Source organism: Hemitrygon akajei, chromosome 10 (genome assembly GCF_048418815.1).
Source record: "Hemitrygon akajei chromosome 10, sHemAka1.3, whole genome shotgun sequence".
NCBI classification, from domain to species: Eukaryota; Metazoa; Chordata; class Chondrichthyes; order Myliobatiformes; family Dasyatidae; genus Hemitrygon; species Hemitrygon akajei.
The window spans coordinates 82866337-82880266 of NC_133133.1; the positions used below are offsets into that span (position 1 = coordinate 82866337).

General features: G+C 40.1%; 1 protein-coding gene across 1 annotated transcript in view; it reads right to left on the minus strand.

Annotated features, from left to right (window-relative positions):
* Positions 1 to 13930, minus strand: part of LOC140734002 (interferon-inducible GTPase 5-like) — a 59856-nt gene that overhangs the window by 9125 nt on the left and 36801 nt on the right. Inside the window, exon 4 of the mRNA XM_073057581.1 lies at positions 3734 to 3936. Within this exon, the coding sequence (XP_072913682.1) occupies positions 3734 to 3936 (203 nt within the window). The remainder of the gene's footprint in view (positions 1 to 3733; positions 3937 to 13930) is intronic.

Here is a 13930-nt window from a genome sequence, read left to right on the forward strand (position 1 = left end):
CAAACATTCCTCATATGTTAACCCTCTCATTTCCGGAATCATTCTAGTGAATCTTTTCTGAACCCTCTCCAAAGTCTGCACATCCTTTCTTAAATAAGGATTCCAAAACTGCACACAGTATTCCAAGTGACGTCTTACCAGTTCCTTATAGAGCCTCAACATCACATCCCTGCTTCTATACTCTATTCCTCTAGAAATGAATGCCAACATTGTATTCGCCTTCTGCACCACCAACTCAACCTGCAGATTAACATTAAGGGTATCCTGCACGAGGACTCCCAAGTCCCATTGCATCACAGAACTTTGAATTCTCTCCCCATTTAAATAATAGTCTGCCCATTTATTTCTTCTACCAAAGTGCATGACCGTACACTTTCCAACATTGTAATTCATTTGCCACTTCTTTGCCTATTCCCCCAATCTATCCAAGTCTCTCTGCAGACTCTCTGTTTCCTCAGCACTACTGGCCCCTCCATCTATCTTTGTATCATCAGCAAACTTAGCCACAAAGCCATCTATTCCATAATCCAAATTGTTGATATACAATGTAAAAAGAAGCGCCCCAACACAGACCCCTGTGGAACACCACTGGTAAACGGCAGCCAAACAGAATGGGATCCCTTTATTCCCACTCTCTGTTTCCTGCCAATCAACCAATGCTGTATCCACGTATGTAACTTTCCCATAATTCCATGGGCTCTTACCTTGTTTAGCAGCCTCATGTGCAGCACCTTGTCAAAGGCCTTCTGAAAATACAAATACACAACATCCACTGTATCTCCCTTGTCCAGCCTACTTGTAATTACCTCAAAAAATTGCATTAGGTTTGTCAGGCAGGATTTTCCTTTAAGGAAACAATGCTGAGTCCTCCCTATCTTGTCATATGCCTCCAGGTAGTCCATAACCTCATCCTTGACAATCGACTCCAACAACTTCCCGACCACTGATGTCAAGCTAACAGTTTTATAATTTTCTTTTTGCTTCCTTGCCCCCTTCTTAAATAGCGGAGTGACATTTGCAAACTTCCAGTCCTCTGGAACCAGGCCAGAATCTATCGACTTTTGAAAGATCATTGCTAATGCCTTCGCAATCTCCACTGCTACTTCCTTCAGAACATGAGAGTGCATTCCATCTGGTCCAGGAAATTTATCTACCCTTAGACTATTCAGCTTCCTGAGTACTTTCTCTATCGTAATTGTGACTGCGTATATTTCTCTTCCCTGACACTCTTGAATGTCCAGTATATTGCTGATGTCTTCTTTAGTGAAGACTGATACAAAACACTCATTCAGTTCCTCCGCCATCTCCTTATCTCCTATTACAATTTCTTCAGCATCATTTTCTATCAGTCCTATATCTACTCTCACCTGTCTTTTACTCCTTATATACTTGAAAAAGCTTTTAGTATCCTCTTTGATTTTATTTGCTAGCTTCCTTTTATAGTTCATCTTTTCCCTCTTAATGACCTTCTTAGTTTCCATTTGTAAGCTTTTAAAAACTTCCCAATCCTCTGTCTTCCCACTAAGTTTTGCTTCCTTGTATGCCCTCTGCTTTGCTTTTACTTTGGCTTTGACTTTTCTTCTCAGCCATGGTTGCATCCTTTTTCCATTCGAAAATTTCTTCTTCTTTAGAATGTATCTGTCTTGCACCTTCCTCACTTCTCGCATAAACTCCAGCCACTGCTGCTCTGCCGTCCTTCCTGCTAGTGTCCCTTTCCAGTCAACCTTGGCCAGTTCCTCTCTCATGCCAGTGTAATTTCCTTTACTCCACTGAAATACCGACACATCGGATTTCGGCTTCTCTTTCTCAAAATTCACAGTGAACTCAATCATATTATGATCACTGCCTCCTAAGGGGTTCTTCACTTCCATCTCTCTAATCACCTCTGGTTCGTTACACAATACCCAATTCAGTACAGCCAATTACCTAGTGGGCTCAACAACAAGCTGTTCTAAAAAGCCATCTCGCAGACATTCTACAAATTCTCCCTCTTGAGATCCAGTGCCAACCTGATTTTCCCAATCCACTCGCATGTTAAAATCCCCTACAATTATCATAACACTGCCCTCAGGCAAGACTTTTCTATTTCCTGTTGTAATTTGTAGTCCACATCACTGCAGCTGTTTGGTGGCCTGTAGATAACTGCCATCAGGGTCATTTTACCCCTGCGATTTCTTTGCTCAACCCATAAAGATTCTGTACCTTCCGATTCAATGTCAACTCGTTCTAACAACTTAATATCATTTCTTACCATTAAAGACACGCCACCCCTCTATCTACCTGCCTATCCATCCGATACACTGTGTATCCTTGGACGTTCAGCTCCCAGAGACATGCATCCTTTAGCCACGTCTCAGTGATGGCCACATACCTGCATGTCTTAGTTTGGAAAACATTAGAAGTAGAACTTTTGATCCTCGATTCAATTTTGAGAGAAGATGGGTTTTTTTTGACAAATATTATCATTTAATTTGAATTATTTTATATGGTTTCCTTCCAGTTTTATTTTATATAAATGTGAATTGGTCGTTGATGATTTTTCTTCTATATATATATAATGGTAAGACATATTTCTCCATTAATAAAAAGTATATTTTTTTCATTATCATATGTTATTCTTTTTTGATAAGTTCTTTTCTTCAGCTTTATTAATTGTATATATATCAACTTGTTGAAGACTTGTATAATTTTCTAGCTATAGAAGATTATGTATCAATAAAAAAAAAATTTAAAATGACATTGGATGGGTTCGCCATTCCATATTTACAATACAGGACTGTAATGGTCTCAAATGTATTTTATATATGTGAAAAAAACACAGATTATAACAAATTCAATAAAACAAGGATGCAGGATCAGGTGACGTGTTTTACCTGCATGATGTGGTTGCTGGTGGGCCCCATTATGGTTCCTGGTGACCAGATCTGCAGCAAATAATGGTTACTCGAGGAATGTGGGCTCAAATTTGAGGAGCTGGAATCTGAGCTTCTAACACTGTGATACATCAGGGAGGGTGAGAGTTACCTGGACTCTGCTCAGTCTGTGATCAGGGTCAAAAATGTGTGACTGTGAGTGAGGCACTTGGAGAGGAGGCTGTTCCAAGAGGGAGTGTTGGAGGAGTCCCAGACCCTGAACTTGCCCAACTGGTCTGAAACTGATTCAATGCAAACAAAATGCTTGAGTAACTCAGCAGTGCAGGCAGCATCTATGGACAAGAATAAACAGCTGACATTTCCGGCTGAGACCCTTCATTTCTCAGCCGAAAATGCCGACTGTTTACTCTTTGGCTTGCTGAGGTCCTCCAGCATTTTGTCTCTATTACTTTGATTTCCACCACCCACAGATTTTCTCTTGTTTGAAACTGATGCTCCTTCCCAAGATGAGACAGAGGGCTGTAGGAACAATCAGCAACCAAACCGTGACACTATGGTTCATGGAGCTGTTCGAGAAGGTGGAAAGAAGAGATATGTAGTTGTAATTAGAGATTGTATAGACAGGGGAATAGGAACAATTCTCAGTCGGAAGAATTGAGAGTGCCAAAGGCTATGTTATCTGTCTGGTTCCTGGGTCTGGGATATCTTATGTGATGGTGCCTAACGGCGACTCCTTTGCTTGCATCTTCGGAATCAGGTCTATTTCTACCTTTAATATCTTTATTTTTTCCTTACAGGGCTCTTTTGAAGACCCTGACCTGCAGTTACACGCAGGCTTCGGTTCTTTGCGGGAATGGGACCTGTTCTCGGGGTTCCACGTCTGGTCGCTCTTCGCCATGCCAAGAGTTTGGCCTGAGAATCTCAATCGTGTTCGGAAGCCCAAGATCTCGGGGCTTTGGAGATGGGCGGATCGAGGGTCGGTGTCACGACCGGAGACTTGTTTGTCATCGGGGAGGCCAGAAAATCTTTTGCTGTGGGCCCAAAGGCCCGAGGTCTTTGCGATCTTCAAGCACAGAGCTTGGAAAAGGTGATGAAACGGACTTTTGAGATCGTAAACCAGCAGGTTATTGTTATGTCTCCCGCCCGCTGTGAAAATGGGGGACACCCCCTCTCCCTTGCCAGGGAGAGAGAGAACCTGTGGGTTGTCGAATTTGGCTGAAATGTGAAACTTCTGGGTTAACTGCAAGGTCTGTGTCTTTGCCATCGCTTAGCACACGCTTGGGCTCGGTGATTGTACAGATGCGCGTTTACTTTTGCTGGTGGGGAAGTGGGGATCATTGCTCACTGCTGTTTACGTGCGGTAGGGGGAGCTGGGGGGGACTTTGGGGTTCTCATGTTGAACTGTCGTTCATTCTTTGGGGCACTTCTCTGTTTTCCTGGATGTTTTGCGAAGAAAAAAGCATTTCTCTGACATGAAACTTGACCTTTGAAACTTTGAATTGCAGCAAAATTAAGCATGGGAAAGGTTCAGCTTTTGTGTTTCACGTGAGTACCAGTGATCTTAGAAGAACAAGGGAAGAGTTTCCGCTGAGGAAGTTTAAGAAGCTAGGGGCAAAATTAAAATGCGGAAACAAACAGATAATAATCTCTGGGTTGCTACCTGAGCAACGTGCAATTTGCACAGGGTTTATGAGATCAGAACGATAAATGCATTGTCAAAGTTTGGTGTGGAAGAAGTGGATTTGAATTTGTGGAACATTGGCACCAGTACTGGAGAAAGGGAGCTGTTCCAATGGGAAAGGCTCCACCTGAAATAGGCTGGGACCAGAATCCTGGCAAATCATATTAACTAGGGCTGTGGTTAGGGCTTTAAATTAAATTGTAGGGGGTGGATTGAACAGTTTGTAAAAGTGAGGATAACATATAAGAGAAGGAGAATCCTGGAGAGGTTGCAGAAGTCTCCAAATTAATGAAAAAGCCAAAGTTCAGAAAGGGATAAGAAATTATCTTCAGAAACATGGAGACTAAATTGAAAAGAATTGTGAATACGGAAGGGTGGTGAATACAGAACTGAATCTGTCATATTCCAATGCATGTTGTATAGTTACAGATTGCCAGGTAGGCTGGGAAGGAGGATCACAACTGGGAGCTTAACATCCAAGGATACATATTTTATTATAAGGATGGGTCGCTGGGCAGAGATGTTGGGATGTCTTTGTTCATTTAAAAAATAAATAAAGCCATAAAGAAAAGATATATGATTAGAAGATGCAGTCTACATGGGTTTAAAAAAAGACACTGATGGGAGCTTTATATGGTAGCAAGGAGGTGGGTTAGAAATTACAAAGGAAGATGGAAATGACATGTGAAGTGGTTAACATTATGTTGGCCATGGGTGATTACTATATGTAGATTCATTGGAAAATCAGTTTGGTACTCAATTCTGAGAGAAAGAGTTTGTAGAATGCCTATTAGATGGCTTTTTCAAACAGCTCCTGGTTGAGACCATGAGGGAAAATTCTGGATTGGATGTTGCTTAATCAGATTCAATTAAGGGGCCAAAGGTAAAGGAACCTTTAGGAGGCAGTCATCCTACTAGTATGGAATACACCCTGCAGTTTGAGAGGGAGAAGATAAAAATGGATGTGTCAGTATTACAGTGCAATAAAGGGAATTACCGAAGCAGGAGAGAAGACTGGCCAAAGTTCACTGGAAGGTAACACTAGTAGGGATAATAGAAGAGTAATGGTTGGACTTTTTGGGAGTAATTCCACCGTAAGACATAGGAGCAGATTTGACCATTTGGTCCATCGAGTCTGCTCTCCTATTTCATCAAGGCTGATTCAATTCCCTCTCAACACCATCACGCTGCCTTCTCCCTGAAACTTTCATACTCTGACTAAGCATGAACCTATAACCATCCAATTAAAGTGTACTCAATAACTTTCCCTCCACATCAGCCAAAGGCAATGAAATCCAGAGATTTGCCACACTCTGGTTTGAAAAACTCATCTTTGTCTATGCTCTAAATAAACATCCCTCTGTTTGGAGGGTGAGCCCTGTGGTCTTAGACCCTCAAATCATAGGAAGCATCCTCTCCACATCTGAGATATTTAGTCCATTCAACATGTCTCAATGAGATTCCCCCTCACTCTACTAAATTTCAGCAAGTGCAAGCCCACAGACACTAATTGCTCCTCATATAATAATCCTTTCATTCCTGGAGTCATTCCCATGAACCTCCTCTGAACCCTCTCCAAAGTCAGCACATCCCATAAAATTCTTCCCCGTTTATACACTTTTATTCATTGTACCAAAGTGCCTGGCCATATATTGCCCAACATTGTACTCCTTTTGCCAATTCTTTGCCCATTCTCAAAAATCTATCTAAACCCTTCCGTAGCATTCCTACTTCCTCAAGACTCCCAGTCGCTCCACCTATCTTTGTATCATCTTTGCCACAAGTCATCAAGTCAATCATCCAAGTCATTGACATACAACGCAAAAAGGAAGCAGTCCCAACACAGACCCCAGCAGAGCACCATTATTCACTGGTAGCCAATTCTGAAGACACAGGATTGGTTCATCCCAAAAAAGAGGCATTGTAAAGGCAGGATGAGGCTACCATGAGTACAAGCTAGGTCAAGACAGCATTAAAGCAAAATAGAGGACATGCAATGTAGCAAATATTACTGGGAATCTAGAGGGTTGGGAAGTCTTTAAAAACTAACAGAAGGCAACTGGGCAAAAATATTAACAAGAGCAATACTAAATATTATGGTAAGCCAGCAAATAATATAAAAGAGGAAACCAAAAGCTTATCTTTAGATAAATAAATAGTAAATGAGAGGAAAGACTTAACAAGGGTGTCACAATCACGGATTCAGCAATGCAGCAGATTCAGCAATTGCGCTCGTGAATATGCATGTGTCAGCTAATTATTATTTCAATGTGATAATAGCAAACATAGAAAACCAGGAAACCTACAGCACAATACAGGCCCTTCGGCCCAAAAAGTTGTGCCGAACATGTTCCTACCTTAGAAATTACTGGGTTACCCATAGGCCTCTATTTTTCTAAGCTCCATGTACTTATCCAACAGTCTCTTGGAAGACCCTATCATATCCACCACCACGACCATTGCCAGCAGCCCACTCCACGCACTCACCGCTCTCTGAGTAAAAAACTTACCCATGACATCTCCTCTGTACCTATTCCCCAGCATCTTAAACCTGTGTCCTCTTGTGGCAACCATTTCAGTCCTGGGAAAAAGCTTCTGATGATCCACACAATCAATGCCTCTCATCATCATATACACCTCTATCAGGTCACCCATCATCCTCCGTTGCTCCAAGGAGAAAAGACTGAGTTCACTCAAGCTGTTTTCATAAGGCATGCTTCCCAATCTAGGTGACATCCTTGTAAATATCCTCTGTACCCTTTCTATGGCTTCCACATCCTTCCTGTAGTGAGGCAACCAGAACTGAGAACAGTACTGCAAGTGTGGTCTGACCAGGGTCCAATATAGCTGCAACATTACATCTCGGCTCCTGAGTTCAATTCCACAATTGATGAAAGCCAATAAACCCTAGAGGCAACCTGCACAGCTGCTTTGAGCGTCCTATGGACTCAGACCCCAAGATCCCTCTGATCCTCCACACTTCCAAGGGTCTTACCATTAATACTATATTCTGTCATCGTATTTGACCTTCAAAATGACACTTATCTGGTTTGAACTCCATCTGCCACTTCTCAGCTCAGTTTTGCATCCTAACAATGTCCCGCTATAACCTCTGACAGCCCTCCACACTATCCACAACACCTCCAACCTTTGTGTCATCAGCAAACTTACTAACCCATCCCTTCATTTCCTCATCCAGGTCATTTATAAAAAGCATGATAAGTAAGGGTCCCAGAACAGATCCCTGAGGCACACCAATGCTCACTGAACTCCATGCAGAATATGACCCATCTACAACCACTCTTTGCCTTCTATGGGCAAGCCAGTTCTGGATGCACAAAGCAATGTCCCCATGGATCCCATGCCTCCTTACATTTCAATAAGCCTTGCATGGAGTACCTTATCAAATGCTTTGCTGAAATCCATATACACTACATCTACTGCTCTTCCTTCATCAATGTGTTTAGTCACATCCTCAAAAAATTCAATCAGGCTTATAAGGCATGACCTGCCCTTGATAAAGCCATGCTGACTATTCCTAATCATATTATACCTCTCCAAATGTTCATAAATCCTGTCTCTCAGGATCTTCTCCATCAACTTATGAACCACTGAAGTAAGACTCGCTGGTCTATAATTTCTTGGGCTATCTCTACTCCCTTTCTTGAATAAGGGAACAACATCCACAACCCTCCAATCCTCCGGAACCTCTCCCATCCCCAATGATGATGCAAAGATCATCACCAGGGGCTCAGCAATCCCCTCTCTCATCTCCCACAGTAGCCTGGGGTACATCTCGTCTGGTCCTGATGACTTAACCAACTTGATGCTTTCCAAAAGCTCCAGCACATTCTCGTTCTTAATATCTGCATGCTCAAGCTTTTCAGTCTGCTGCAAGTCATTCCTACAATCACCAAGATCCTTTTCCCTAGTGAATACTGAAGCAAAGTACTCATTAAGTACCTCTGCTATTTCCTCCGGTTCCATACACACTTTCTACTGTCACACTTCACAGGTCCTATTCTTTAATGTCTTATCCTCTTGCTCTTCACATACTTATAAACCCCACCTGCTTAAGAGTGGTCTCACCCGATAAATCGTTTAAATGATTTAAATCGGTGGATGACGCAGAACAATTTCTCAAAAAACACTGTTTGAGCTTGGATGTTTAATCAATTTTCCATTTCTTTATGTTTGTATATACCGGGTTTATTATTTAATAATCAGCTTGTAGATTCGGACATTTTACGTTTGTGGGCACTTGCCCTTGGGCTAATGTTTTGGATACTCTGTTTTGGCTTATGTCTGTTTTATATTAAAGTTCTCTTCCTTTTCCTTTATTATTTTTATTTTTTATTTTTAATTATTGGTTTTAGAAAATTATTAAGATTTTGACTTGTTGATTAATTATTATGAAGATTGTACTCTGTTTTATTTTTTAAGACCTTCCTTTTAAAATGGTCTACAAAAGATTGATTTTTCACTTAGCTTGTGTTTGGCATTCTTTCGTAATGTTTTGGCTATGGGTGGTGCTTTCTTTCTTTAAAATTGGGAGACTTGTCATCAAAAGAGATGGGGGTTGGGTGGTTCTTAGATAGTCTCCTGGCTGCCTGTTGCCCAGGTTTCATGGCTTTGGGGGAGGGGTGAGGACTTTTTTTTAGTTCAGTATTTTTCATTTGGGCTGCCTTGAAACTACAAAAATGTCTGTATTGTCGTAACTTCCGGTTCCTCTTTAAACTTATTTTCCTCTTCCTGGTTCATGAGTTTCCTATGCAACTTGGTTAACCCTTTACATACCATTTGGTTTATTTAAGGAAAATGGATAATATAATTAACTTTGTTTCATGGAACACGAATGGTTTGAATCATCCAATTGAACAGAAGAAGGTTTTTAAAGTTTTTCATAGATTGAGTGCTCAGATTATTTTTGCGCAGGAGACTCATGTGAGGAAGGAGGATAATAAGCACTTTTTTAGGTTTTGGTAAGGTAAAAAGTTTAACTTAAACTCATCGACCAAAGTGAAAGGTGTTTCCATTGTTATGGACCCTTCGATCTCATTTGTTCATTATGATACAATCTCAGATCCATATGGTAGATTTCCATTATTGGTTTACTTTATAACCAAAAAGTGGTTTTGGTTAATGTTTATGCACCAAATACTGACTATCCTGAATTCTTTAAGCATTTATTTATATCTCGTCCCAATTTAAATTAATATAGGTTAATAATGGGTGGAGATTTTAATTGTTGTTTGAATCCTATGATGGATAGGTCTGTCCCAAATCAGGAACTTCCAAACAAATCTGTAAAATTAATTCCTTTTTAGTTGACATGGGAATTTTAGAAATTTGGAGGTTTTTACATCCTAATAATAAAGAGTTCTCTTTCTTTTCTCATGTTTATCATAATTACTCTAGAATTGATTATTTCTTTATTGATTCTCGATTACTTTCATCTGTCACTACCTGTGAGTATGATGCAATTGCCATTTCCAATCATGCGCCTCTGAAATTATCAATTAAATTTAGTGATGCAACTTTTAATACTAGACAATGGCAGTTCAATTCTATTTTGCTTCAGGACTTAAATTTTATTAATTTCATTAAAGAACAGCTTGCATTTTTTGTTTCATCTAATTCAAAGGAAGAAACTTCCAATGGGATATTAAGGGACACCTTTAAAGCATATATCCATTGCCAAATTATTTCATACTCTGCTGGATTGAAAAAAAATGAGTTAATAGTGAGATACGGACATTGGTTGTTAAGATTAAAGAAATTGATAAAAAACTAATCTATTGCTCCCAATTTGGAGCTTTATAAAGAGAGAGTTGAACTTCACATGCAACATAGTTTGTTATCAGAATCCCTGATCGAAAACCAATTACTTAAAACTAGGAGTCAATTTTGTCTACATGGTAATAAATCGGGTAAATTATTGACTAACCAATTGAAAGCTGCTTTGCCAAAATGTCAGATTAATAAAGTTCGTAGATGGGATGGTATTTTGATGGTTAACCATAATGAAATTAATAGATCTTCTCAAGAATCTTATACCAGTTTATATCAATCAGAATTTCCTGATGATCCTACAATAATGCCAGAATTTTAATGGAAATTAAATATTCCAAAATTGCCAGCTGATGAATGTTTAGCATTAGATGCACCCGTTACTAAAGAGGAAATAAAGAAGGCAATTTTTTCGATAAACTCTGGTAAAGCAACTGGCCCGGATGGATATACAGCTAAATTTTTAAAATCTTTTTTAAATTTACTTTCTCCCTGGTTATGTAGAATTTTTAAAGATGTTTTATTAGTAGGTAAATTACCACAAACCTTTTATGAAGCATCTATTTCTTTAATTCCTAAAAAAAGATAAAGATACCACTGAATGTGCAGCATATAAACCTATATCTTTGTTGAATGTGGATTCTAAAAACTTTTCCAAAATATTAGCAATTAGATTAGAGAAGATATTGCCTCAAATTATTTCTGAGGATCAGACAGGATTTATCAAAAATCATTACTCACATTTTAATGTTAGGGAGTTAATGAACACTGTATACACTTCTTCATCTAATACTCCAGAATGTGTTATTTCACATGACACTGAGAAGGCGTTTGACAGACTTGAATGGGAATATTTATTTAATGTACTTGAGGTATTTAATTTTAGCTCAAATTTATATCTTGGATCCAATTGATATATCATACACACTTGGCTGCTGTATTTACCAATAATCAGAGATCCCCCTTTTTTTAGGCTTTTTCAAGGTGAACTCCTAAACCTCAGCAATCCCACATTTTCCACTACAGTCACAATACATGGGGTCAAGTACCACATTTCCACAACTGACTCACTGGTCCATGCCTGTGTGCGTAGACTGGACTCAGAAAAGCTGGGCTGTGCAATGGCTGAATTTGCCAACATGGAAATGTTTGGGATTTTATGCTGATCAAATAGCCCTTGGGCTTCACCCCTCCACGTGGTCCCTGGTGGTTGTCATTAATCCGGTGTTTACAGTTGTCTTAATGAGGCCACCAACCCAGTCCCATAGATTCAGGACTTTTTGGCACATTTAGCTAGAAATAAATTTTTACCTAAAGTGGACTAAGTCAGAGGCTACCATCAGGTGCCTGTGTGCACTGAGGAATTTCCCAAAGCTGGTGTTATAAACTCGTTCATTTAATTTGAATATCTGCACATGCCATTTGGGCTGAAGAATGCAGCACAGACTTTCCAATGTCTAATGGACTCAGTTGTTACAAACCCCGTAACTGGGCCACTTGCCAGCAAAGATAGAGAGGTCCTTTGAAGTCTGATGGTACTATTTTTAACAGTATTTATTAGTAAAAATACACAAAAATAATATCAATGCAAACATACAGATAATATACGTCGTCAATACTAAATCTAGAAGTGCGGGTATAATAATAATCAATAAGAAATAGCTCTATCATTGTCTAGGGGATAATGTATTGTCCGATGGAAATATAAAAGTCACTCAGTTCATGCAGGCTGCAGCTTTTGGTTGGAGAGAGAGAGAGATTTTTAGAAACTTGCCGGTTTTCCTTTTTTATGATTTCAATCCATCAGAAGTCCCGTTGGTGTGGCCGTTCACTTGTGGCCTCTCCTTTAGCTAAGCTGTTCTTCCGTGGTAAGCCCGCTACCCTGGCAAGGGAGGACGCACACGGGCCCCACCGGCTTTGGCTATCAAACGCTTTCACTGGATTTCCAGCATTTCTCCTGGTGCGTCTAAAGGGGTTGTTCCCCAGACCCTCTTTTATCCTTACTCAGGGGGTCTCAGGTGTCAATCAGGTTGGGATGATGCAATCCCTCAACCAGGCCACTCTGGTCATCCTCTGAGGGCTTCAATGAATCATACAGTACTCAATACACAATTCCGTCTCCAAGAGACAATGGCCGTTATCCGTGGCTTTGTCTCGCTGAGGCCAGGACACATTCCAAACCTTGTGTATTCTGCGTGTCTCCCTCTCATTTCCTGGGTCCCAGACCCGAATTAATAGCGATCTTGTGATTCTCAAAAAGGAGGGGGCTACTTTGTACCCTTCGGTCCCTCAGAGTTGTGGCACATTCGTAACACCCCCTTCCTTCAAAGATTTTTACCATTGGTAAAAATGAATTAATACAGAGTCTTACAGGATTTTAGAATCTAACACAATACTAAAGAGTTTTTTTCACTACAGAGTAATACAGTTATACATTCAATTCAGCATCTAAACAGTTAACGATTACATTGTCACTTCCTTTAATATCTTAACATCTTGTACCTTAATAAATTCTTGTAGCATCAGACTCCAATTTAATAACCACCTATTTTTTTCCCTTTTCTTCAGCAAACAAAAACTACAGAGTTGTGATCTTAGCTTACGTGTATACTACAAAAGTTCATGCAAATACTAATCTTTATGTTACTTTCAAACTTAACAGTCAATCTTCCATGGGGGTTGTCTTTATTATTCACATGCTTTGAAGAAATCCCTTAAAACCGGATCCTGTTATTTAAAATGGCATCCCATCAACCCTCGCCCCTTTTCCAGTTAACTCCCACGTGGTTAACTTGTATACTAGTGTGGAATAGGTTTTCGCATGCTCCTTTCATAGGAGTTATTTTATCAACAATGTGTTCCAAACAGACCATTTTCTGAATTTCCACACAATTCTTTCATTTTAAGCAAGTTGTTAGCCTTCTCTTCAGGACCCTTCATGCTATTAGTTTTCAATTTAAGATCTGCAAGCGACCCCTCTTTGTTCAAACAGCATTTCGAATTCTGCGGTTTCACACCACACTCTGGAATAACAATAGCGTGTGGGGCACCTTTACATTCCAAATCAACCTGTAATTGATTCGCAGGCAACGTGTTACCAAGCCATTGTCTCTGTAGCCTGGCTGCTGCTTTTGACATCAATCCAGACTTTAAATTTTCTTCATTCAATTTGGGAACTACACTTTTCCCTTTTCCTTCAATAATAAGATTCACCTCACCACCTTTTATCTCCTCACTAACTTTTAACACACCTTTGAACACAAACAACTGGGAAGTCTCACTTCCCACTATTACCAAGGTTAACCCTTTCTTCACTGAACCAAGTCCATCTGGCCCACAAGGACTGCATTCCTTTTCAACTGAATCAAATACCTCAGACTTTTTCTGAGCTCCATTACTAGGTTCAGTACCACATGCATCCACATCTTGGACACACTCAAACGGGACATTTGCCTCTTCCAGGCTTTCAATACCCGTACCCTTTTCAAATTCTAAATTCCCCTGATCCTCCCAGTTACTCTCTGGGCAACTCCCTTCCGGAGTAAATTCAACCCCGCGGGCTGAAACAACCTCATCTGCCAACCCA